This window comes from Oreochromis niloticus, linkage group LG2 (assembly GCF_001858045.2).
Source record: "Oreochromis niloticus isolate F11D_XX linkage group LG2, O_niloticus_UMD_NMBU, whole genome shotgun sequence".
Taxonomy (NCBI): domain Eukaryota; kingdom Metazoa; phylum Chordata; class Actinopteri; order Cichliformes; family Cichlidae; genus Oreochromis; species Oreochromis niloticus.
Window position 1 is genome coordinate 19,996,849 of NC_031966.2, and position 25,322 is coordinate 20,022,170.

Consider the following 25,322-nt stretch of genomic DNA (forward strand, 5'->3'; position numbering starts at 1 on the left):
ACTGTTAACAATGTGTGTGGTATTCATACCTCAGTCAGCCATGTCAAAGCCCAAAGAACTTGATTTCATTTTACACTTTTCCATTGAGGTTGTGATAAGATGGAACCTGAATGCCTCTGTGTGTGTATAATTGACGAGGGTCTTTGTTCTGATGAGAGAAATGACGACATATATACTTTTATTTTTTTGGGTGGGGGGGTCAGGGTTCTTGTTTGTACTTTTGGGTGATGATATGTTTATGTTATAGCACATCTGTGCAGTAAGTGCTTGCAAACATGAACCCTTTGATTGTACAGTAGTTTCCTTCCTGTCACTGCAGGTAGTACAGCCTATCAGGACACTTGGCCTCATGGTCTTCCCTGTCCTAGTCATGAGGGAACACAGTCCTGCAACTTTTGTTTGGGTTTTATTTTGGGACTTGACAAGAGTTTATTTGTTTGAAAATAAAATATGTGACTCAGATATGATTTTAATGTGCCTTTTATTCTACTTTGGGATACAGATTGGCTTTAAAAACAACTACTGCAGTGGTAGATTTATTTTTATTTTTTTAATTTATTACTTTTCCAACAGAAACTAATGGGTAGGAGCTTAGAACAAGTGTTCAGGTAAGAATCAGACCAGAAATGAATGTACTAGTCTACCAGAATACGTCACAGTTAAAATAATGTAAAAGAACATGCCAAACTGGAATTTCTGGTAAATATTTCTCATAACATTGAGAACGTTAGGGTGTTGAAAACTGAACTGAATAAACGTAGGTTTCCCCAAAGAACAGGCGTGCACCAGGCTCCCAACAGCTGACCTATACCTTTTTGTCTATTCTTTCATGCTGACATTTTTCTTTGCTTTGTCCAATCTGTCCAGGATTTTGCTGTAGAGACCAGACATCTGTGGATACACAAATAACAGCTGTATAACTAAGCTTTTTATACCTCAAGCATTACAATGGAGCAGTTACTTTTATTGGTGTGTGCCAGTTTAACCTTATGAGACTGTATTTTATTGCCATACTTTTCTCTTGACAAAGCTGCAATACTTAAAGGATCACCTCTGGTGAAGTTCCTTGAGCTAACCTCAAAACTATAATTGGTGTATTTTGATGAGCAACCCTGGAGTTGTACAATGACATGTAGATTTAATTCTGCCAAAATCTGTATTTAACAAAGCAGCAGGATGATTTAAGCTACTATCAACCCAGTGTTTCATCCCCTTCCTTCTCTCCACCAGTCCTCTACCTGTGTCTCATAGCTCTCCTGTAGAGATCCCAGGTGGCGGACGAAGCTCATGGCCAGGCCACACCACTTCTCAGCTTCGGGGTATTGAGCCAAGCTGTACAGCAAAATCCCAGTGTTCCAAGCCTGAGTCAGCAACCACAAGGTCTCCATCTCTGGGAAGTCGTCCGGCTACGGAGAAGAGCAGGAAGATGTTCAAAAGGCCACCTGGGTTACTGTGTTGTACAAATCATTTTCAGTGGGTTGTGGCAGCAAATGCCAAGTAAACTTTCATCAAATCCTGTCCATTTGTATATTAACATTTACTTATGCTTGTAAGTCATAAAAACAGAGCATGAAACAAACTCAGTGGAAACGGTTCATTCATATTTCACAACACTTTAATCTTGTCCATTTACTTTGATCCAAAGAATTCCACAGCTTTCAAGTAATAACTCAATATGAAAGGGGAAATGTGCGCTGCCTCTAAAGCTGCATAATGTCTCAATAATTTCATGTCTCTTTCAGAGCTGTAGCTCACCGGCAGTGTGACAACTTGTACAGCACATTAACATTCAAATTGGCAGGAAGGGGTGGTGAATGGAAGCATCTGCTAATTGGGAGTGCGGCTGAAAGCCCATTGATAAAAAGAGGCTTCTAGAACAGCAGGCAGGCATGGAGTGGAAAAGAGGGGGTGAATTATATAGCAGGAGCATTCCTGTTGGAGGGAACAGGAGGTGGGAGCCAAGGGATGTCGGTGTGTGATTGGTGCTGACTCACTGCGGCTGCAATGATGGACAGGGCCTCCTCGTAGTAGTTCCACACCTCCTCGAGCACATGGGCCTCCACCTCTGACACGCCACTTGGGAGGGACAGCTTGATGAGGCTGTGAACACACTTGCTAAGATGAGGACACAGAAAAACAGTCAATAACCTATTCATTCAAAATCTAAAAAGAAAAAAATGCTCCTTAATGAAATGCTAAAGGTAGTCATGGGTGTGCCTGCAGTGCGCCAGGTCAGCCTGTGGTTGTTTCTTGTGCAGAAAGAGAGCAACCCTCAAGGCCTTCTTGCACGGCAGAGGGAAATAGGCTGGAGGCTCCATTGCCAAGGCTACATAAAGGGAAGAAAATAAGAGCACAGGGTGAATACTGAAAAAACTGATGTGTTTCTTTAGGTATTTCAGCACAGACGTGATTAATATTAGAGGGTCTTTTTAACCTGCCATGGTCTCTAACATTTTGGGTTCAATATTTTCAAGCTCCAACACAGACTCCAGTATTGCCTCAACCATGGGATCATTCAGTTTAGCACGAGCTTCAAATTCATACAGCAGTAGTAGAGAGTCTGTCGGGTCCATCGGAAAGCTTCCTGTAAATTGAGAATACATTTTTATAGCTCAATTTCACTTCATGAAGTAGACTTAAAAAATTATGTCAGTTTTTTAATAACATATAACTGTGTTTAACTCATCTTTTCTGTGTTTTACATAGTTTACACTGTGCAAATAAACACTGCTTTTAGTTTGAATAGTGTAGCTGCTAAATGCACCTGATGCTTTCAGGGTTTTCCACACCTCTGAACAGATCTGAATGTGCTCCAGAGCCTGAGTGAACTCCTGGAACCAGACGAACATGCAAAGCATTCTGGATTAATCATCGCCACCTAGTGTTCAGTTCCTTTTCAAAGGCAGGGGGATTCAAATTAAACACCTACGCTAGCACCAATGATGTTGTTAGTCACCTCTCCTCTCCACTGGTCTTGGTAAATTTCCATCCATGTGGAGTGAGAGTGTGCTAAATGTAGGAGATGGGCAGTGGGTGGCACACCTGGGTAGGGTGAGAAGACTTCCTGCCGAGCTCCAAAGAAGCAGCAGCAGCCATTAGCAGACATGTCCTCTGGCCCATGAGTAGAGTGCGATCAGGTGGGCACAGCTGGGAGAACTATAGGTTCATGTAGAAACACACATGTACCCTTAATATTTATTCTTTTATTTTAAAAAAAAAGCTCTGTCATTGAGATCAAGTTCTCTTTTCAAGAGTTTGAGACTGACAGGTAGGCACAAAGTACAGATAGACAAATAGAACTTTTAAAAATCTTCCACTAACGTCATAATCTGTGGGCTTATATTTTTGTAGTTCATTTCATTTGTAGACAGCAAAGTATATGGACTCAGTTTTTCCAGTTTGAATAAGAACACAGCACAGCCACTGTCAGAAAAACCAGTGAATAGACATTTAAGCACGTATGACAAAGGAACTAACACATGATACACTATATGGACAAAAGTATTAGGCTACACCTCTTATTCACTGAATTCAATAAAGCGATGGGGTTGTTTTTTGAGGTTGGCCTGGACCTCCTAGCAGCAGTGAAGAGAAATCTTAATGCTTCTGCTTACAAAGACATTTTTGACAATTCTGCACTTCCAAATCTATGGGAACAGGTTGGAAAAGACCCTTTTCTCTTCCAGCATAACTATTCCCAAAAGAACAAAGCCAGGTCTATTAACGTGTGGCTGGATAATTTTTGGTGTGGTAGGTCTTAGCTGCCATCATCAAACACCTTTAGGACTGAAGTAAAATGGAGACTGATGTCCAGCATCAGTCGTAGTTAAATGAGCAGAAAATCCAACAGACACACTCCAACATTTGCAAAAAACGTTCCCAGAAGAGTGGAAGCTGCTATAGGTGCAAAGAGGGGACCAGTTGTCATAAAGCTCATGTAAGTGTAATGTGTAGGTGGGTCCATAGTTTTGTACATATAATGTAGGAAAGTATTTCTAAAATACTGTGTTTAAATTCTGACTACGTTTAACCAAAAGTAAGTTGAATTTCTTATAAATAAGATCAAAATAATTGTATATGGGTACTTTTAGGCATCAGGGCATGTATGTAAATCAGACATGAGAAAATCGCTGGCAGAAAACAAACTTAATAGATCCAAATGTAATTGTATCTATTCCATTAAAGCTAAGGTTAAGGAACACATATTATTGTGAGTGTAAACTGATACATTTCTATTTATAAAGCAATGTTTATTCCTGTTCAGGTGTTCTTGATCTACACCCACATAGAGCAGACATTGATTAATTCACCTGACAAAGCTAATAAGGACACTTGCCTGGTAAGAGAGCACAAAGAAATCTCTCATTTTGTCAGGGCTGCTCTCGCACTGCAAAGCCAAGTTCCAAGCTGTAACAAGGACACACATGAGCACACAGACAAAATGAAGATGGTGCAAGATTTGCAAGTGATAGCATACTACGTTAGATTGAACTGAAAGGAAGAGAAAGAATCTTAGTACCAATCTTTCTGAACCAGTTCGCTTCCTCTGTGCATTGATCGACAGTCATGTGAGAGGGGTGTGAAATTGTCTGCAGAGCTGAAGTGAAGGCAAAGAAAACATCCGAGGGTTATGACGCACAACACATGACACTGTAGTTGAGACACTTCCACTCATAATGCAATTAAACCTTCATGGATTTGTACTTACCCTTTTTTAGATGCGGCAGCAAGACATCCAGACTTACATCACTATGTGGAATGAACGTAGGAAATGTAGATCTTTTTTTTTTCTTTTTCAGTTAAATCAGCATCAATTTGAAATCTGAAAACATTTGGTTATTTTCCCTCTTTCTCACCTCACCTTATTTCTTCACTCAATTTTTCTATTGTGGAGAGAACAAGCCGAACCAAACACCTAAAAAGATGAATGAAGAAATTGGTGTTGACCTCCTTTCTTTCACCTACTAACTGTATTATACAGAGACATACTTTCAGTGAAAAAGTGAGGGAATATAGGTCAGTGGATCATAGAGGTGTGTGGAAAACTAAGAGACTAAATACAATCTCTGAGCCACCTCTACTAAATGTGTGACGCAGTACCATCATGACCCAATTCAAGATTTAATCATGAGTCATTATTTTCAGATCTCAAAAACCAAACATCATCTCCATTAGCAAAGTTAGGTGTTAGCATCAAATGTATACGTATCTAAGACTGCATCCAAATCAAGACAATAAGAAAGCAAGCACATAATTGAAAAAAAAAAATGCAATTATTCACAAGTGCAAGCTTCTTCTTTTTTTAAGTTACCATGAAGAGCAACAAATTATTAAAAGTACCAAATTAAAATGTTCTTTGTGCTCTGACTACAACTGTATGTTTTTTTAATAACAGCCTTATGTGTAAGGCTCTGTACTCAATCTGTTTTTGGTTACATACTGTCACATCATATCATTCATGTTAGATACCATTTTAATAAAAGTGAGGTTAAAATGTTACTTCTTCTTTTTTTTTTGTAGGTTATACTTAAGTTTTCACAGACCTCAGAGCAACCAGAACTTGTGCTTGATCTTTGGAGTGTTCACACAAAATCTCCAGTGCTTTCATGGCGGTTTCCAGTTGTCCATTCTGTCACAGAGGTAGAAACTTTCTCATCACCATTAATGCCACCCACCACCTATACTTATCGATACGCATCAGAATCACATAGTGCACTAAAGAAAATTCAAGCTGATTTAATAACTGAAACTATTGATTATAATAGCTGGGGAAAGTTACTGTAACACATCTATTTGTATAATAGTATGAAGTATGTAACTATTGAGGAAGGACTGCAGTATAAGTCTACACAAACAAGAGTTGAAAAATATTTAAGCTTTATCTTTGATCCCAGCTGGCTTGGACATTTTCCTGGAAAGGTTTAACATGCTCGATCATCTTCTCAGTGATGCTATTCTTCTCAGCCCCTTCTGCACAGGAACCAGTATGAGTTCAGTGACAAGGACATAATCCCTCATCAACTTCCCACTCACAAAAACTGCCAGTTTCTGTCCAAGCTGCAAATAGCACTGATGAGGCGCTATATCATCATAAGACCGGGAAATGTAATAATAACTCAATCAGACCTAAACTGAAGGACTGGTGTACAGAAACGAGCAATGAGTCCTGTGATAAATTCTACCTCCAAAGCAATCTGAGCAGCCAGACTCAGGAGATTGGAAGCAGCATCCTCCGACACCAGCAGTCTGTCCTCACACGCTACAGGATTCTTGGACAGACGTCCCATTGCATGCAATGCACCTGAGGCTAGCAAAAAATAAATAAATCAGCCACATCATCAAAAATAATATGATGAAAATATTGCTGTTATTATGGCAACACTAGTATGATTTATAAAGCACCCCAGTCCCAGTAAATAATCTTTTTTAGGTACCTTTCTCTGCCTCATTCTCCTGCACAGCCACCTTGTATACGCTAAACTGAGTAAAAATGTTGTCTGGATCACATCTCTGTGCTTCCTTAATTGCTTCTTTGGCCTTACAAAAATTAAGATTTTTGATACAGATGAAAACATATTTGCATGCAGTAACTGTGAAAAAAAAAATATGCCAGGGACACTTCCAGTTGTGACTAGTGACATATAAATACTGGTGTTCTTAAAATTACCAACTATAGCAGCCTCAAGTTCTCTTACCTTTTCCAGTTGCTTAAGTTTTAGGAAGCAGGAGGCTCTGTTTCTTTGCAGTTTGGCTAAGTTGGGCTCCATTTGACCTCCCTTGAAGAGACTTAAGGAGTAGTTATACCACTGAAGAGCCTCAGAATAGCTTCCAGCCTGGAAACACGAAGTTAAACTTTTGTCCATGTGAAAAGTAAACCTCTACACTGAACCTACGCTAAATAAACTACTTACTTATGATGGAAAGTCAGAAAACAAGAACTAACACTATAGGAAAACTTCTAACATACACATGCTGTTTTATATGGAAACATCTAACAATACCTAACAAGGGTTAGGTGGACCTTTTTGTGGCCACCTGCCTTTTTGTTGTGAGGCAACACTGCTGATTGTGAACATGCTTATAAGTATGCACGTCTGTATGGACTCTAAAATGCATGGTGAATAGATGTGTACCTCAAAGTACTTGGATGCTTTATCCCACAGCAAGACATGGAGACTTGTAAGGGCCTGTGGGGTCAGCTGTTTGCCTGTACAGTGGCCTATGTGGGTGTAAAAGAATTATAACACTAATACAGTAGCACATTTAAAGTACTTTTCATTCGTTTTAATACTGTTTTAATACATAGTATTTGTCATGCAATTTTATTTTTTCTGTCTTAATTTAGATTTATTATAGTACTGATAGCAAAAATAAAGTACCAGTGATAATATCCTCAATCTTCTGTTTGCCCAGCAGCTCTTTGCCTCTCTGCAGCAGCAGCTCAATGTGCAAGACAAGAGCAGTTCCCAGGTCAGGGGATGTCTCAAAGTGCTGACACACACGTTTCAAATACTCAAAAGCCAGCGCTTCTCTAGAAAAATAACAGACATATTCAGATCGATAAAATATGCCAGAGACTTAAAAAAAAGATGCTTCATTCTGTATTATATATTTCTACAAAGAACTAATGGGAATTATTACCATACAAACAAAGATTTTTACCTCTCTTCAGAGATTAGTAGTTTCACGGTGCTTAGGCACAGCTCAAGAGAAACTTCTGATTCCAGCATCTCATTAAGTCCTGAAAATGATTTTTTTAAAACTGCTTTTTAATGTGCATTTGTAACTCTGCTGAAGTCATCTACAGAGACATATTAACTCTTTCCAAGGCTCTCAGTATAAGTATCTATTGCTACTGTAGTCAGAACAGCTCTAAGAGAACACCTAACCCAGTTTTATCACTTTGGAGACTAACAACCCACTGCAGCACCAATCAAATTCTGTCTAAATAACTCAATATGTTCTGGTTGTGGTATCAACTAACCTGCTCTAAAGTCACTGTCTGATGACTCACATCTCAGGAGTATTTTGATCTTTAAGTACAGTCCATACGTGCTCACGCATTCCTGTCAAATTACACAATTAGCTGAAGAGCAGATTCTTCTGCTTATATAAATAACAATCTAAAAATGATTCCTAATGTTTCACCTTGTTTGCTAAGCTAACAGCATTGAGCGCCTTCTCTGCAAACTTCTCACAGTCCCACTCCAAATAAACAGTGGCGAGGAGCCGCAAAGCCTTGGCCTATTGTAGGGAAATTAACATCACTTTAATTACAATTGTAATTCTAAATGACAGTCATGTTTGTACGAAAGTTTAGATTGTACTGTCTTACCAAAACTTCAGATCCAGGGCCATATTTCATATTCATTTTCCCGATATCATAGCTTTGACTGAAACGGAAACATTTCTCTTCGATTGCAACCTTTATCAACATTTTTCTTGGGAAACTGAACATTAGAATATTACCTCAACCAAAAAGCACTGTCTTCATACTTCCTCACATCGTAAGCATCTATTCCAAAGTTGTAGCACATTAGGGAGAGGTATGCAGTCTGTATTGAGAAAGTATAATCACAGTTAACATCCCCCACACATCCCATAACAATATGTAGTGTAAAAGTGAAAAATCAATATATAGTGTTGTTATAATAGCAACAGATGGCCTTTTTTCTTACATCCTTTGGTAGTCGCAGCAACATGTCTTTACAAAGCTGAATGTAGGCCACAGCCTCTTTGTTATTGCCTTGAGTTATGGCCTGTAAAGGAGAACAGATCTGAACTTATAATTAAATGTCAGCAAACAATATAATACTCCCTATTAGCTGTCAGAAATTTACCCCTCTCATTGTTTCTCAGTTCACATTTTAGCTGTCTCACACTTCACACTGCAAGTCTGTCAGAATGGCACTTCCTAAGCTGCCAAATATCACAAGAACAAATATTCACATCGAAGGTGTCGAACATCACATGCGCCACAGCTCACCGATTCTGCTTGGTATGAGAGAATTCGAAGTAGATCCTTCTCCACATCCTCCTTGGATGAACTGATGTCAGCTGTGCCATTGCCTCTGGACATCAGTTGGCTATAGAGGATTTCAAGGCTCTGGGGATATTAGATTTTGAGTCATTTCTAAAAACATGGTATTTGTCTTTGCTTCAAACCTACACAGAATTAAGAGACTATCAGTATGAGTGTTATTTTCTTCTTCACCTTGACAGCAAGGCTTAAGTATTTATCTGCCATCTGGGGATTTTTGCAGTCCAGCCAGGTTCTCCCTGTTTTGCTGGCCATCTGTAAAGATTAGACACTGACAAACATGCCTTGTCCTCCAGAAACATTGGGCACTCACAGAGGCTGCCTTCAGTACTGCTTACCAGAATCTGCTTGCGAATGGTGCCCTCTGTTGGGTTCTCAGGCTCACAGCAGTACAACAGACTGCATGCAACATGACGCACTGTAAGCATAGTAAGATTATTTGAATGTGAGGAGAGAAGATCCCAAAATACTGCCACTGCAGTAAAGCATAGAAAAATGCACAGTGGAACACTATCAGTCTTGGACTGGCCTGCTCAGAGTCCAGACCTCAATATTATTAAAGTCAAAATGAGATCAAAGTGGGATCATCTTGACAGAGAACTGAAAAAAGGCAGCCAACTTCCAAAGAAGAGCTTTGAATCTCCTTCAAGAAGCCTGGAGAACTATTCCTTAAGACTACTTAAAGAAATTACAAGAAACCTTTAAAATTTACGATGGGTTGAACAATAAAGGTGCTCATACCAAATATTAACTTTGAAACTTGTTAGAATAGTACAGACTGTTTTTGTCTTATATATTTCCATGCACATTTGCATGTTTAAATGCATTTCTGTATCTATTTCGTATTTTCCTAGCAAAATACAAAAAATGAGGGGTGGAACAATACAAATACAAATTTACCTTGGGCTTTTTGAATTGTACTTATTGTGACACCCACATTCTTAGTAACTCCCCAGTTCCACAGCTTGATGGCACACTCCTCCAGCTGTAAACAAGACAACAAAAAAATAAAATTATGCCAGCTTCTTGCATATGAGTATTAACAATATTACATTAAATTGCAGTCTTTAAACTTCATGGAACCGTTGCAGCAGTCATATAACTTGTAGTAGGTCAGATTAATTCAGCTCTATTAAACAAGAATATTAGCGGTGTAAAAAATTTCTTCCATAACTATTTTGTTAATTCTCCATTTTATTTTATTTTTTGTTTTTATTGTTATACTATAACTTTACATCACTACTGACTTGTGGCGTATAGTTAAACAAGCTGACATGTTTTTGTCTACCTGCGGATCTGGTATTTTGGGCATAGCCTCAAGTCCAGGGACTTCAGAGAAGAGCTTCTCTATCACTTCATCATAATCTGTTAGCTGCTTTTGCAGCAGGAGCTCAGTGAGACCTGTGTATTAAAAAAAAGTCAACAAAGACAGACGTTGACAGGATACAAACAGGGTAACAGAGGACACGTTGTCTTCTGAAGTGGAAAGTGACATCTGATTTTTCATGCAATAAGAATATCCGAATTTTCTACACTATAAAGAAAACCAGATACTGTTTGTGCAAGACAATAATGTGTGTGACATGGAGAGCACCCCACTTTCTTATTCTTTTGTATAAGTTAAAAATCTGTCTCAAAATCCAGTTTGACTACATTGATGTCCTTTCTCATTTCAAAAATAATTCAGATATTCTCTTGTGTCTTAATGTTAGGCTATTAGCACTGAAATATTAAGCCATTTATTAATGATTGTTCATCTAGGTAGAATATAATCTAAAATGAAATATGAGTCATACATCCCAAATCAGGTTAATTAGTTGCAATTTTTTTTTAAAAAAGTATTCATTTACATATTAGCTTCAAGTTAGGGGGCTAGCTTGTTATAATAATGTAAAATATAACAATAATTCACTGTGGCTGGTGACCAAGATAACATGAGCAATTTAGTGGATAACATGAACCCCAATTTTATGCCTCTAATCATTTGCATTATCAGGCATTTCACAGGCTGGACAAAATTTATAAAAAGTCTATAACACAGCAGTTTCTTTAAAAATTCTAAGACCCTGTTTGAAATACACATAAGGTCTTCAAGTACCCTTTTTACCCATTGAATAAAGAGAATTTACTCTCCATTAAAAACTGCTTTAAAAGTTTCAAATTGTTACCCAGGTGTAGATTTGTACATACAAATGTAGATGGCAGCCTGCTGGCTAACTTTTTCTTGCTGCAGTCACAACAGCAGTAAGTTTTAATAATACAGCTTTTGGGATTTTCAGACTTTGCCTGTTTAGTTCCCTTTGTCTTTTAGAAAAATAACTATTACTTCCATGGCTTGAGTAACATTTAGCTAATATACCAGAGGCACAAAACTGTTATTAGCTATTGTGCATCCAGATAATAGACGCAACCTAACAGTTAGTGAATTAGCTAGGTTGGAAGCTAAATTAACAACTAAGCTACAGCTCCAGTTGGTAAAAGCACTTTAATAAATAAATAGGTGGGTCAAGAGAACGAGTCAGTTACTCACTTTTCACAGTTGAGGTAAGTTCCTCCATGTTTAACTTTTTGTGGAATAAAAATATCAGTCAGGCTAGGTGCTAGCAGCTAGCGCCTCACTGAAATGTTGGCATTTGATTGACGGCTATCAAAAATGCCCGCGAAAAAGAGAGCGAGGATATCAAAACAACAGCAATATAAAAGAGCTATTACTCCAATAGAGGGAATTATTCTGCCTACCTTAAACTGTTCCTAATACTAGCTTGATAATAATTGCAGGTGTGACAAAAATCAAATACCATTAAACAAAGGGGTAAAGTACGGAAGCGTAGAGCTGCCACCCAGGCAAAAGAAAAAAAGAAGTATATCACGTTATAGCGTGAAAAGTTTATTGTTCTAACAAGATACTTTTCATGTTTGTACAATATACTATCATGTTTGTACAATATACTTTTGACGTTTGAACAATATAATATCACGTTATTACAATATGCATAAATATCACGTTCGTACAATATATTTATATTGTTCGTACAATATATTTATATTGTACGAACGTGATATTTATATTGTACGAACGTGATATTTATATTGTACGAACGTGATAATTATGCATATTGTAATAACGTGATATTATATTGTTCAAACGTCAAAAGTATATTGTACAAACATGATAGTATATTGTACAAACATGAAAAGTATCTTGTTAGAACAATAAACTTTTCACGTTATAACGTGATATACTTCTATTTTTCTTTTGCCTGGGTGGCAGCTCTACGCTTCCGTAGTAAAGAGAGTTTCTGTTGGTTACTGTTTTATCCCCATCTTCTATAGAAAGTTATTTGCTAGAGAATTAGAAGGGGCAAGGTCCTACAAGACCCACAGTTCATCTCAAAACTTGCAATGGGGAGATTGGGACTACCTTCTTTTAGAGATTATTGTTTTGTAGTAGTGTAGCCCATCATAAAATACACATGGAAAAACACTAAAAAGAAAATACCTCCCATTCCCATACAGCCAATTGTATCATATAACAATTTACAAGGTTATATAAATATTAGGTGAAATTGACTCTTAAGGTACATAAAAGTGTTATAAAAGAACATAAACTAGAGCAAGACATTTATATTATCAAATCCTTGAGTTGTGATTTTATTGTGTGCATATGATTCTGATTTCTATACAATATAATAAAAGAAGGAAAACTGCACCGTTTTGAAATGTTTAAAGTGAGTGGAAGTCACTATTTAATAGGACTGTTTAGAAAAGCATATAACTCAGAGGTTGGTAATAGGAATTTGAAAAGATCTTGTATTAAACACATAGCCCTGTGCAAAAGAAAGCAACCCCCTCCAGCAGCTAAATATCTTCTACGAAAAGTTAGTTAGCATAAAAGTTAGCATATTTTGGGTACATACTTACAGAATGGATGAGGAAGTACTTATGGGAGATCCCCAAGGTTGTAGGCTGGAAAAAACAATGGGCATTTATAAAATGGATATGATAACAGCATTTCTTAAGTATAAATGAGAACAATTTGTTTCATACTGAGAACATTTTGTCAACTATGTAGCACTCTATAGACCTGATTTTTTTATTTTATTTAAATTTTTTGCAAATTTGTAATTAATTTGTATTGATTACTAGAACGCTCCCTGCTTGTTGAAAATTATTTGTCTTTTTTCCCCTTATCTACCTTGGTCTATGTATGTGTTGTGTAGTGTTTTATGTATATGGCTTATGTTTATGTAGTGTTTCAATTTAAAAATAATTAAAACAGAAATAAGAAACAGCAAGGGCTTTTGAGAGAAGGGTCATCTACTGGAGCACAAGATGATCCAGGCTATGCAGGGCTTTAGCTTTCTGGGAACATAAAATAAGGCAGTAAAGTCATATTAAATTTGATTGTTCAGTCATTTTAAGGTCAGCTCAGTGCAAAGCTGAATTGCTAGCAGTGTACAAAACAAAGTAAGACACGTGTTTGCTTACAGATAATGGAGTTCTGTAGAAAACTAAATGTTTTGACAGGGCGTGCTCTAAGTTTTAACTTTGCCAACACTAACTGATATTGATCTCATGTCGGCATCAATAGCTCTTAAATAAAGTCTGTGGTTGATATAATACTCACAGGTTATCTGAGGTTTTCTGACAAAGTATTTTCTCATAACTCTCTTTGGTTCTCCTGCAATATTTACTCAGAGTTCAGCAATCTTTGTTGGCATTGTGGCCATAAAGGGAAAAAAAAGTATAAGCCCTTATTTCTTGGTAAATCTAAGAAGTCTTGTAATGCTGGCTTAGCGCACTTGTTTACATTTATTGCCAAATGACATTTTCCAGTCATCACATGCTTGGAAAGTAGATTGAAATACCTGTACTTATAGTAACTAGTGTGGGAAATTAAGGGTTTATTATTTGTTGTAGATATAGACATCAGGATGACACAGAAAAAGAGAGCTCGCCAGGCAACAAATAAAAAGTAGTGAATTGGTATTTGGACTGTAAGTTGTAATGTTACCACAAAAGCACATCCATCTTTTTTATCAGTAATTCTAAATGCCTGAACAGAGACCTGTTCTGTTTTTCAGTGTACAGGTGTCTCTCCTTGTGGTTGTTAATACAGGTATCATAGTGAGAATATCATCGGTATCATAGACGGACACGCGACTGTAATATTATCTTGCCAAATCCTTCTGATATTATGGTTAGAAAACAATTTATCTTATGTGTAAAACCAAAAATCTAGTTGTAAGTCAAAGTACATAAAACTTTCTGGTTTCTTTCTGGCAACAGGTATCAGGAAAAGAGAGGGAATCAGAGCTAAGCAGAAAGAGGAGGTCGAGTAAGGCTTTTTCAATTTTCAAATTGGAATATGATTCTGTTTCAAATCACACAAAAAATTAATAATAGGATTAAAAAGACTCCCATATTTACTGCCATTTACAGGTGTAAAGAACAAAGTGCCTCTCTGACAGGTTCATCATTTTCCCAAATAAAACTTCCACCCTTATTGATACCTTTTTGATACTCAAAGGTACTAAGGTAGGCAAAAGCACTATGACATTATGAAAGTCTGACATCTCACTTAGATATTTTACGCTCTTCATTGAAGTAAATGTTTTCTCTCTAAAAGCTGAAATATTCCCATTTTTATGTGTATGCACGCAATTCAAATCAAAGAAAAGATGAAGGCCTAAGTTTCCATATGTCTCTGTTAGGGGAGTATATTGTATTTAGCTCAAGAAGTTACTACAGGAATACTAAGAAATCACAACATGACTGTAAAACCATCTGCAAAATATTGCATAGGACCGCTCTTATGCTGCCAGAACACTTCTGACCCATTGGAGTGTGAACAAGGGAATTGTGGGGGCGTCCTGTAGTGGCTGGCAATGGGAAATTGGATCCTGTGTGTTGCAGGGTGGGGTCTGTGTGGATCAGGGTTATTACAGCTTATCCCAGGGATGCTTGATTATGAGCTGGAGAGTTTGAAGGCCAGGTGAACATATTTAGTTGCTGGAGGGGGTTGCTTTCTTTTCCACTGGGCTATGTGTTTAATGCAAGATTGTTTAGGTGTGCAAAGGTTGTTAAGTATGAAACAAGAGGACAACAAGGAAGATTCATGCATGCACTGAAGAAGGATATGCATAAGAGCATGGTAGGGATAGGGTGAGATTAAGGGAGATTATCAGCTGTGGTGACTTCTTAAGGGAGCAGAAAACAGAGGAATAATAATACTTTCTGTTAAAAGGTGATGCTTAGTTTCTACAGTTATCTAACTAACTTGCCTTACTAATTCCAAATAGCGTGGATCAGTCACTAGAAATTCATGCCGTAAACATTTGATAACCCAAGTTTCTAAAGATATGTCAGGATTTATTCTAGATGTCTTGATAAAATAATGCAAAAGACATCTAGGACAAAGGCACCCATAGAGCCCAACTCCACCCAACAACATGATCTTAAACTTGATTTGATTTGTCCTTGTTATATGTAAAACTTCACTCTCACATTGAGTTGACCAGACATTCAGCAACTATTTCTCCATCTCTTTGTTTTTCCATTCGTGATCTGTAGCCTGGGTGACTCAACAGCAATATGAGGTCATTTGACTCAACACCACCTTAGACATGGGTCTGGAGAATATCTAGACAGTTTGATTTTTGAGCTTTGATTTCTTGCTTTCTTACAAGCACTGATTTCTTTTTGCCTGTCTAAATTTCTGGACTAGAGACTTCTAACACAATAACTGACATATTACCGAGAAAACCTCTGCCAAAGCTTCAACTATGTTGCTTTGATTCTTGAGTAAATCTCCTTTTGAGAACTCAGGGGCTGAGGAAAGCAACTTTTTAAACCAGCAGCATGGAATACATTTGCACAAAAGGTGCTTCTCTCATCTTGGAAGGGCAAATGTTAAGAATAAAGAAAATAGTGTTCATTTGGTGTGTGAATTCAACAAAACCGCTTAATCTGTTGTATCAATATATTTATTAAACCATTTTTGTTTCCTATTAAGAGAAACAAATATTGCTATAGATGTAGACTTTCCCAGTAATGTCCTTTTTGCTATTTTACAATAGGCTCACCTTCTCTTAAGTGCCGCTTTTCCCAATCAACACTAGATGGAGCTAAAAGACATCGGTGAGACAAATGCATTGATCCTAATACAGTAACACAGTTTCCAAAATGCTCTGACTTCTGCAAACTTCTGTCCAGGACTTAAAAATTACAAATTTATAGAACTGAATTCATGCAAGTATTAGTTTTGTTAACATAGTGGAACACACTATCTGGCCACTTCATTAGGTTCTACTTCGGATTACACAAATATCTAATGGGCCATTTATATGGCAGTAACTTAAAGCATTTAGGTAACCTGTGTAAATGAGAATCAGGTAACTATGATTATTAAATCAGACAAGCATCTCTGAATTCACAACATATCCAGCCTTGAAGAAAATGTAACAATGTAAGAACTGCTAAGAACAGGAGCCTGAGGATACTATTCACAGAGGCTCACCAAAATTGGAGAAGACTGGAAAAAGTTGCCTGGTCTGATGAGTCCTGATTTCAGCTGAGCGATTCAGATGGTAGGGCCAGAATTTCATATTAACATGAACGCAGATCCTTCCTGGCTTATATCAAAAGCTCAGGATGATAGTGGTGGTATACTGGTGTGGGCCATCTCTTTATAACCACCCATCCTGTGATGGCTACTTCCAGCTGACAACACTCAATTTTACAATGTTCCTATTATCACAGACTGGTTTCTTGAACATGACAATTAGTTCACTCAGATGGCCTTCACAGTCACCAGATCGCAATCCAATAGAGCACCTTTGAAATGTGGTGGATTGGGATATTTGCGTCATGCATGTGCAGCTTACAAATCTGCTATCATGTCAATATGAACCAAGAGGAATATTCCCAGCACCTTGCAGAATGAAGTTTTTTTTATCGAGTTATAATTCTAATTTTGCCTTCACTCCCTCACTCCCGCTTTGGCACTACTTGCATTCATGTCAGAGTACAGTCACTTGACAGAGAGTGCAGTCAGACGCTGTCTACTACTCTCCTCAGAAAGGACATTTCTTCTGGTTCATTTACCCAAGACGAACAAAAGGAAGACTGCATGCGGTGTGTGTACAACCAGTTAGTCCCCCACAGTCTGTTTGAGCACCAACTTCCAAAATAAATCATTTTAAACCCCTCTCAGCTTCTAACTTCCAGCAATTGTTCATCAGGAGACTTATCTGTTGCGCTGTTAGCCCAAAGGGAACGTCTCCCTTTTTGAAAGCTCAAATAGGGAAACAAACTAAGAAAAATACAATTCCAATTTTATACACTTTACAAGCTATTGCTCTCTTACAATGCATGACCAATAGTTTATCATCTAATAATAAAATGCTCAATTCTTGCTTCCCAAATTTCCCAAAGTGAAATTCCCACAGTCATAATCTAAAAATTAGTAGAAATAAATCAGTGCAGCCTTCAATATGATGTTTCCTTTTCGAATGTAACTTGTCTATAACTTCTCTTTCTTTGGCTGATAGTGACTTAAAGTACTGATAGTGGGCAGGAAATTGCTGAATTCTTTAGTTGTGACAGTGTGGTCTCAAACTCCCAGATAACATAAGGATAACCAGCATTGGAATGGCCAAGTTTCCCATGTTCTCATGTGCCACATCACAGTTCTCCTGCTATAGGTCGGAAAATAGGTTTACATTACATTTCAATTTGCCTTGTGTATCACCTTTAGCACACAACACTACTTCTGATCCAGTCCCCAAAATGGTAGCTGTGGATTCCTGTTGTGGGCGGAAAGGTGAGGGCAGGATGTTCTTATTTACAATGCCTGCTAGTATGACCTGCAACAGCAAAGTGATTGTTGCTGTGATAAAAAGAAAACAGTCTGCGGCATATCCACACACTGCAGAGTACGGCAGGACAAAAGAAGATTATTTACATTGATATAAAAAGAAGTGCATCCTGTTTCTGACGTTAAAAATAAATCCAACAAATGTTTATTCTGCAAACTTGGGCAGATAGATTCAAGCCGATATCACAGTGATTGTTTGCACTGCATTGTTTTTTTTCCCTCTCCAGTCAAGATAAATGCAATTACCTTTAACCTCAGGTACACAGGTTGATTTTTATCAGTGTCGCACACAAAGGTCAGTTAAGTAAATAAATACATAGCGTGCTAATTTATTTTATAATTAAAAATTGTAAAATATGTGATGAATCAAAGTTAACAAGAGCTTTAACTAAAGCAGACTGCTTTTAATCAACGACTTTCGGGCACAACAGCTTTTCAGTTATGGCAGTTGGGATGTGGAAATTCCTTAACACTAAGAGAGTACAGCGTGATAGTGGATAAAAAGTCAAAGATAAGAGTCTTTGTGCACCAAAAGATTTTATTTCAGAAATAAAGTGAGACGGTTTTTGCTTCTGAATTGCATCTGCTCCCTCCTAATAGGTGATTGAAGAACTCCCTTTAAAGGTTTGCGAATTTAATTTGAAAACATACTTATTAAGACTCTAAGGTAGCTCAGTGAATAGCTTCTTCTCATCTCTAGTGTCAAAGGGAGCTTCTGCCAGGTATGAAAAACTGAGTAGAGTTTGCTAAATGTCATTTAATTTCTTTATTTATTTCACACATGGTTCAACAGTGTTTCGTTGATAAGATACGTGCAATGACTGCGTTTCTGTTGCATCATTTTATTTCCCTGCACAGTTATAGTGAAAATAACTCAGAACAATGACTTACTGTTCCCCCTCAGTAGCTAAAATTAAGAAGTCGCCCCCTCCTCCCCTCACCTACCTACCCCTCCTCAACAAAAGTGACGTCGCGTCCTCCGTCTGTGTGTGGCTCCATAAAACGTGTCACGTCTGGACGGCACTGTAAGTGTTGCACAGAGGCGATAGGGAGGCGATACAGTGGGTACAAGGCACAGGAGCTCATTGATCTCGTTCGTGAGTCCAAACACAGCAACAGAGCTGAAGTACTTTTCACTTCAACTTTTTTATTTTACAGCCGATTCAATTTCCTTCATTTAACTTTTTTTTCTCTTGCTACTTTTGCACCTGCCCAGAGGATAGCGGTGCATCCGACCCGCCTCCTCAGTGCGCCGGTGCCGGGAGTTGGACTGCCGAGCAGCGCAGGAGAGCTCCCCCGCGAATCGCGTGCAGGGATATGGGAAAATTACTGCTGCTTTGTCCTTGCGCACCTGAACCTTTTGGGGATTCATAAAAGGCGTTTTAAAGGCCAATTAAGACTCGCAGTCAGCCGGAATTTAAAGACACAAACAGGGACTTGATTGCGTTTATTTTTAACACAAGGTTTGCACTTTGGAGAAGTTCGCAGGATGGCCCCACCTGACTGCTTCAACCAGGTCGCTGTCATCTTGTGTTTTTTATCTCTAACATTAGGTGAGTCATTCATGTTTATATACACCAGATATTTACGAGTGAAAGAACAGACTTTCTGACTGTTAATTCCTTTCAGTGAATGAAAGACTGATTGCATAATATTTAAAAACACGATTTATATACAGCTGCCAATTTTTACAATAACTATTTTTAGCATTATTTTTCTTTTTTTATAGTAATTTATTTCTCGGGGGTTTAATTGACCTGCAACCAAGAGCTGATTTTGTTGGCGGGTTATTCTTTGATCCCAGCTGCAGTGTAAAATTATTATTGTGTAAGGATATGACCGCAGATTATTTGCACATTTTCGAAGATCATGCGGCAACAGAAAAAATCATCATTCTGCTATTGAGTTTGCAATTTCCACACAAGCCCCTAGAGGTCGTCTGTCCCTATTATCATTGGGAGATTATTAGTAAAATGCGTTGATTCATAACAGGCGATTAGTCGGGCTGTATATTTTAGTATGACTGGATTTACTGATATGAGTTTTGAATGGTCTATTTTTGTGTGCTTTCTTAGATACTTTGAATATTTTGCATGTTAGTACTTTGTTATAAATTATGAAAGGAAAAGTTCCTGCAATTGTTATGCGTGCATGGACAGGATTAAACATTTTGCCATGTTTTATCTGACAGCCCAGCCAACTCCATTGTCTAGTGTCACTCCACAAAACCTGAGTAAATCTGGGATGTTCCTTCACCTTGTGCCAGGTCCAGTGTGTCACAGAGATACAAACTAAGGCTTCCTCACCACTTCAAAATAAACAGCCCATCCAAACAAAGGAAATACTGTTCACATTCAACCTCTTTTACTGAACACACACACACACATACACACACACACACACACACACACTGTGTTTTTGAGTAGGTTTCCTTCACTGTCCACTCACAAAGCGTGGGAAAGACGCAAAGAGGAGGAAGCGGATGTAGGGACAAGAGAGGCAGCCTGGAATTGTTCTGGCTAGTAAAGGTCACGGAAATGTGACACGCTACCTGAGCAAAGATTTCTTCCCGGAGCTCCTTGTGCTCACGTTCAACTATGTCAAACTTCATCCACAAGACAATAGTGAGGAGGAAAGGGGCTATTGTTTCAGTACAGGAGCCACTGACTGGTAGAGACATTAGTTACTGATGGTCGTCAAGGTGTCTCTGTTTATTCAGAGATGTGTAGGATGTTTTTTTCTGGTGAACAGCTGTGAGAATGTCACAGTGTCATCGTTAACTAAGCAAAGTTACAAATCATGAAGTGATGCGCAAGCATTTGACTGGGGTGTATTTTATTATTACACAACATTCACCTATAGCCCAGTAATTTTAAAGATGGCTTAGAGTGAAAATGAAAAAAACTATATTTCCTGCTGGCCTATTTGCTGATTTCTTAATTTTTGACTTGCAGCTGCTTCTTATTCGAAATGAGCACAGGTTACATATGTTCCTTCTGACCTTTTGACACCAATTTAACTGAAGCGTAACAGCTCACACAAATGTCAGCAAGATAACCTTTTTTTAGTGGACCCTTCTGGATGTCACTTGAGATGTGATGCGTGCAGGAATATTCATACAATGGAGTTTGCCTGTAAATATAATGATATATATTTAATTAAAATGATCACTTGTGTTGGACTGATTCTTTTATTCTGGGTTCTGAGTTACATTTAGTCAGATGACACCCCCGAGTTTAGGAAAGAAAATTGCCATGAAATTTATAACTGACACGAGCAATGTCTAAGGAGATGAGTGAAATGGAAAGTGAAAGCTGTCCTTTTATTGTTACTCATCATATACAACACTTTCTTTGTCAGTTCTTTCTTTCCCTGCAGTGTAGACAGTCCTGCGATGAGAGGGGTTGATGTTGTGTCTAATTTGTACCAGAGTATTTTTTTCTTTCCTGCTTGGACGCTTGAGGACTGTAAAATGGGAGTGATGAGAGGTCAGCCAAGTGCAGTGGGGGCTCATTGCTCACTGGCAGTACATCTGGGTCCATGCAGGCAGTACAAGAAAAACACATCCTCACACACACACACACTCACCTGGAGTGGAAGATTTACCAGTAGAGCAGAAAACGTCATTCCCCTACACTGGGATATTCAGCTTTACAAATTGAACTGTGTTGCTTTTCTGGATTATTCCAGCATCTGTTCCATGCTAGACCTATCCACCTCGAACCAGCAATATATTTTCTTTGAATCCTGCATGGGATTTCAATTTCAAGGAGCTTCTGTCTGCCTCTTAGTCTTAATCATACATTATGGAACAGGAATCCTCTGGGTTTACTATTTAGGAGTCTCATGCAGGAGAACCCCCTTTGTTGGCTCTACACAGCTTTATATAACCTAGAGTGGCCACCCATCACGGCCAGATGTTCCTTTATTTTGTTTTGTTTTGGGGTTTTTGGGTTTTTTTTAGAGGAGTCTGGGGCATTTTGTCTCCAAACCTTTAAAGGCTTATACACGCCTAATAAAAAAGGCTCTCTCTGTAACTGTTGTCTTAACCTTGCAGTTGGCAAAGTGTAGGGTTTTTGCAGGGCTCTGCATGTGAGAATGTTCCAGGACACAAGTAGCACAGCCAGAGCACTGTTAGCTGGTTCTTATTATGGCAGGTGGTCAAGTCTTGTCAAAGGTTTGATAAAGTTTGTCTTGAATATTTTGTCAACCTAACTTGCAGTGAACTGTCACGGACACTTTTGCAGCAGGACAGCACCGTGACCCCGAGAAGGTGCGACGTTTAGATGACAGAGTAGTATCATATACCAGTTAAAGTACTTTTAAGATATCATTTAGAGAAAATGTGAAAATAATTTAGCGTTTAGTGGGTTTGTTTACATAAACTACCAGTGCGCTATTATGAAATCTCATCGCAGAGACTGTTCACTATTGTTTCAGTCCATCGTCAAGGTCACAGTACAGCAAAGCTGACTCATTTACTCCGTAATTCTCACTTCTCCCCCCATCTAACTTTGTGACAACAGAAGAGCGAAGGATAAAGAGGTAATGATACGCAAAGGAATCATTGTGCCCTATTCCCAAAAATGATTTTCTCCCTCGACTCTCAAGACATTCGTGCCGTCTGATGACGGGACGGGAAGTACAGGGAGGTGAAGTGTGCCCTCTGCAAAAGAGAAGGGAATTCCGCACATTATTCCTCGCGCTTTAAGGGCTGTGACTTGGAGTTTCCTTTTCGGTTCAGTGACAGTACAGTCATCTGATACAGTAATTTTTTTATTATTATTACACAACATCACCAGTGAGCTACTGGCAGCATGCTGGTGGCATTTATATCACTTGTCTATTTAGCTTTATGTATTTTATTTTTTAATTTGTAGTTCTGTAGTGTTCTAAAGTGCAGTAGTCACTGAATTTTTTTTAGGAGTTGTGCTCAAAGTATCTTTTTAAACACCAAGAGTTTATGCTTTCTCTCATGTCAGGAACATAACTAACAAGTATTATTCAAGATCCTTTGACAAAATATAGCTAAGCAGAGCATACATAGGCCATCGTTTTCCATTGCAATGCTGAAAACCTGAATCATTTAGTCTCGGTCATTGTTTGGCCATTCTTTCAGACTAAATATTTAATTATTTTCTTGACCACAGACATTTCTATTGAAAAAAATCCTGAAATCCATGCTGTTCAAAATTTTTGTCTGTATTTCCTGACCATTTGTGTTTTCCAAACACAGTGTCCTGTGCCATTTCCTTTAATCAATGCCAAGCGAGGACAAAGACACACAAATGTGATCCTGGTCTAATCTTAGCTAACCTGGCTCTGTGTCAGCAACCAGCTTGATGCTGTGTGAGTCAATCGAGATCATGCTTGTGAAAAAACTGAAGCAGAAGTCAGTCGGCCTCTCGCACCCTCCCTGACTCCCTCTCTGTTTGTTCCATGCCTGTCCTCTTTGTAATGGCTTTTAATGAGAACCAGCTTCGGGGCTCTTTGAACCAACTCAATATGCACAATTTCTGGCATTTTTCAGGCGATCTCCTGAAGGAATGCAGGGCACAGCTGTTGCGGGGGTTAGGGTTGTCGGGATGCTAGCTGAGGTCAGTTCTGGGCAGGTGGGAGTTTTGAGGATGGGTGTGTAGACAAGACAATGTTTTTTTCCTCTCTTCTCTTGTCTTTTTTTAATGGGCTGCTGGGGGGCCCTGCTGGTTCACCCATCTGTAGTGCATTACTGAAGAGAAGGGCATAAAAAATGTGCTAGTTTTAAAAGATAAGCGTTCTGCCCGTGCAATTCAAGGTCAAGATGACGATTCTGGATATGCTGTGGGACTTAAGCATTTATGCATGGGATGTATTTGTAACCGATTCAAAGATTCAAGAAGTTGAAAATGCCATAATTAGTCTCAGTGGACTCTTTTAATCTGGACGGAGCGTTTTCATTGGGGTAAAACGTCTCATTACTCATCCAAGTCTTCAGTCTCTGCCCTGATTTTGACTTTTGCGGTGAACCTTTGTAGAGCCTGCGACCCAACCTACGCAAGTGGCCGATGTTTCTGGCGTTTATGCTTGCGGAGGTGCATATGTGTTAATTATCATGTGGTTGCGTCCTGGCTTTTTATATGCATGCCAGCTGATAGAAACAAAATGTTGACTCTTTGTTGTGGTCATTTTTGGGGAGTGGCAAGCATATTTGTCCCCCAGGTTTTTCCGCTTCTTTGGAAATTCCCTCAGATTCTTTCAAATAGGTTTAGCAATCTCCTTCCAGGAATTTTCTGAGATTTTAAGTCCTCATCTTAAGGCAACGATTGCTATTCACTCACTGATCTCTTTTTTTTTTTAATAACTGGAAAGGCACAGGAGGACTCACAGTAGTTGTAGCCTGCATTGACTCAATGTGTAGTTACATTTCTTCGCAGGTTATGCATAACAACAGTGCAGTATGTACAGTATAGTTGCATAATGACCGAAACTGGCACTATTGCCTAACAATAGCCCAGAAGCTCAGTTTCGTTATTGTTCATTGTCATGACCCCTGAACAATGGAGCACTTTTCACAGAAAGTTGGGAAATAGCTCCACAGCATTATAAGCCTGTGAAAGATGGCAGCGGTTGTTCTTCTCTCCTGGATCACCTCTGACAAATGTCCAGGTGCAATAATTGCAATTACTCAGGGAATTCCCTGAGTACAGTGGGGATAGTACTTCCTCTGTGTTGCAGAGTCCTGAAAGTCATGAACTTGTCGCATAGTGGTGCTAATTTTGGACATTTTGAAACTGGAAGAAACCTATTGTCAGCTGAGACTGAAGAAGTCAGTTGACTGAGTAATGAAACATTTCTCCCACTGAAAACGCTGCATCTAGATGAACTGAGTCAACTTTATGGGATTTTCTTACCTGAATTCATGAGCATGTGTCAAGGCAGTAATAAGTATGGCTAAAAGAACATGATACATAGTGGGTTTGTTTATATTTGTTTTATTTGTCTTTGATAGATTACATTGAGATTGATGGTATTCTTGTTTCCAGAACATCGAGGCATAAAACATGCAAAGTAGAATGCACTTAAGAAATTTGTCTGGCAGCGACAAATAAAGGCCATACAATTATGAACTGTAGGAACTGCAGCTTATGTGGTTGTTTATTGAGGCCAGGGCTCTTGATTTGTGTTCACATGCAGCCAAAAGTGTGTGGTTTTACGACATGAAAGAGTGCAAGCCACAACCCTTCCCCTCTGCTTAACCTTGGACAATAAAACAATGATGTTATAACATTTTGTGAGGAAGTGAATATTGAGTCCCCCTGCCAACACTGGCGGCGTCAGCTCATTCTTGCCACAACAGCTGTTCTGAATAATAGACAAATACTAGGAGAACGTGTGCGAGTGATTGTTTTTCTGTAATTCTGTGTG

At 38.5% G+C, this 25,322-nt stretch overlaps 2 protein-coding genes and 1 long non-coding RNA gene across 6 annotated transcripts in view; 2 read left to right on the forward strand and 1 right to left on the reverse strand.

The window, feature by feature from the left end:
- Window positions 1–22: 22 nt before the first annotated feature.
- Window positions 23–11,858, reverse strand: tex11 (testis expressed 11). Of its 3 annotated transcripts, none has more exons than XM_005467467.4 (29): window positions 11,571–11,858; window positions 10,329–10,441; window positions 9,941–10,025; window positions 9,379–9,458; window positions 9,215–9,292; window positions 8,987–9,106; window positions 8,679–8,759; window positions 8,470–8,555; window positions 8,336–8,393; window positions 8,149–8,244; window positions 7,985–8,066; window positions 7,663–7,741; window positions 7,380–7,531; window positions 7,134–7,219; window positions 6,696–6,833; window positions 6,435–6,537; window positions 6,183–6,307; window positions 5,544–5,629; window positions 4,862–4,915; window positions 4,709–4,749; window positions 4,520–4,597; window positions 4,337–4,407; window positions 3,043–3,156; window positions 2,765–2,831; window positions 2,435–2,584; window positions 2,218–2,326; window positions 1,995–2,115; window positions 1,239–1,406; window positions 23–891 (listed from the first exon to the last, which is right to left on the reverse strand). In XM_005467467.4, exons 1-29 carry the CDS (start codon window positions 11,596–11,598, stop codon window positions 820–822), a joined length of 2,721 nt encoding a protein of 906 aa, XP_005467524.1. In that variant the 5' UTR covers window positions 11,599–11,858; the 3' UTR covers window positions 23–819. The 3 variants fall into 3 exon arrangements, with proteins under 3 accessions (XP_005467524.1, XP_005467523.1, XP_025766906.1); XM_005467466.4 differs by having other exon boundaries at window positions 9,215–9,295; XM_025911121.1 differs by lacking the exon at window positions 11,571–11,858 and adding an exon at window positions 11,231–11,373 and having other exon boundaries at window positions 9,215–9,295.
- LOC109204250 (uncharacterized) lies at window positions 867–1,421 on the forward strand. Its single transcript, XR_002063842.2, has 2 exons — window positions 867–969; window positions 1,231–1,421. It is a non-coding gene; the product is annotated as an uncharacterized LOC109204250 (long non-coding RNA).
- Window positions 11,859–18,937: 7,079 nt separating the features above from the next.
- kdrl (kinase insert domain receptor like) overlaps window positions 18,938–25,322 on the forward strand; it is a 44,225-nt gene continuing 37,840 nt past the window's right edge. Inside the window, exons 1-2 of one of the 2 annotated variants that reach the window (XM_019365016.2) lie at window positions 18,947–19,015; window positions 19,135–19,471. In XM_019365016.2, the coding sequence (XP_019220561.1) occupies window positions 19,408–19,471 (64 nt within the window). In that variant the 5' untranslated portion in view covers window positions 18,947–19,015; window positions 19,135–19,407. Of the gene's footprint in view, window positions 19,472–25,322 lie in introns of both variants that reach the window. The other variant, XM_005467465.3, reaches the window with a different exon arrangement.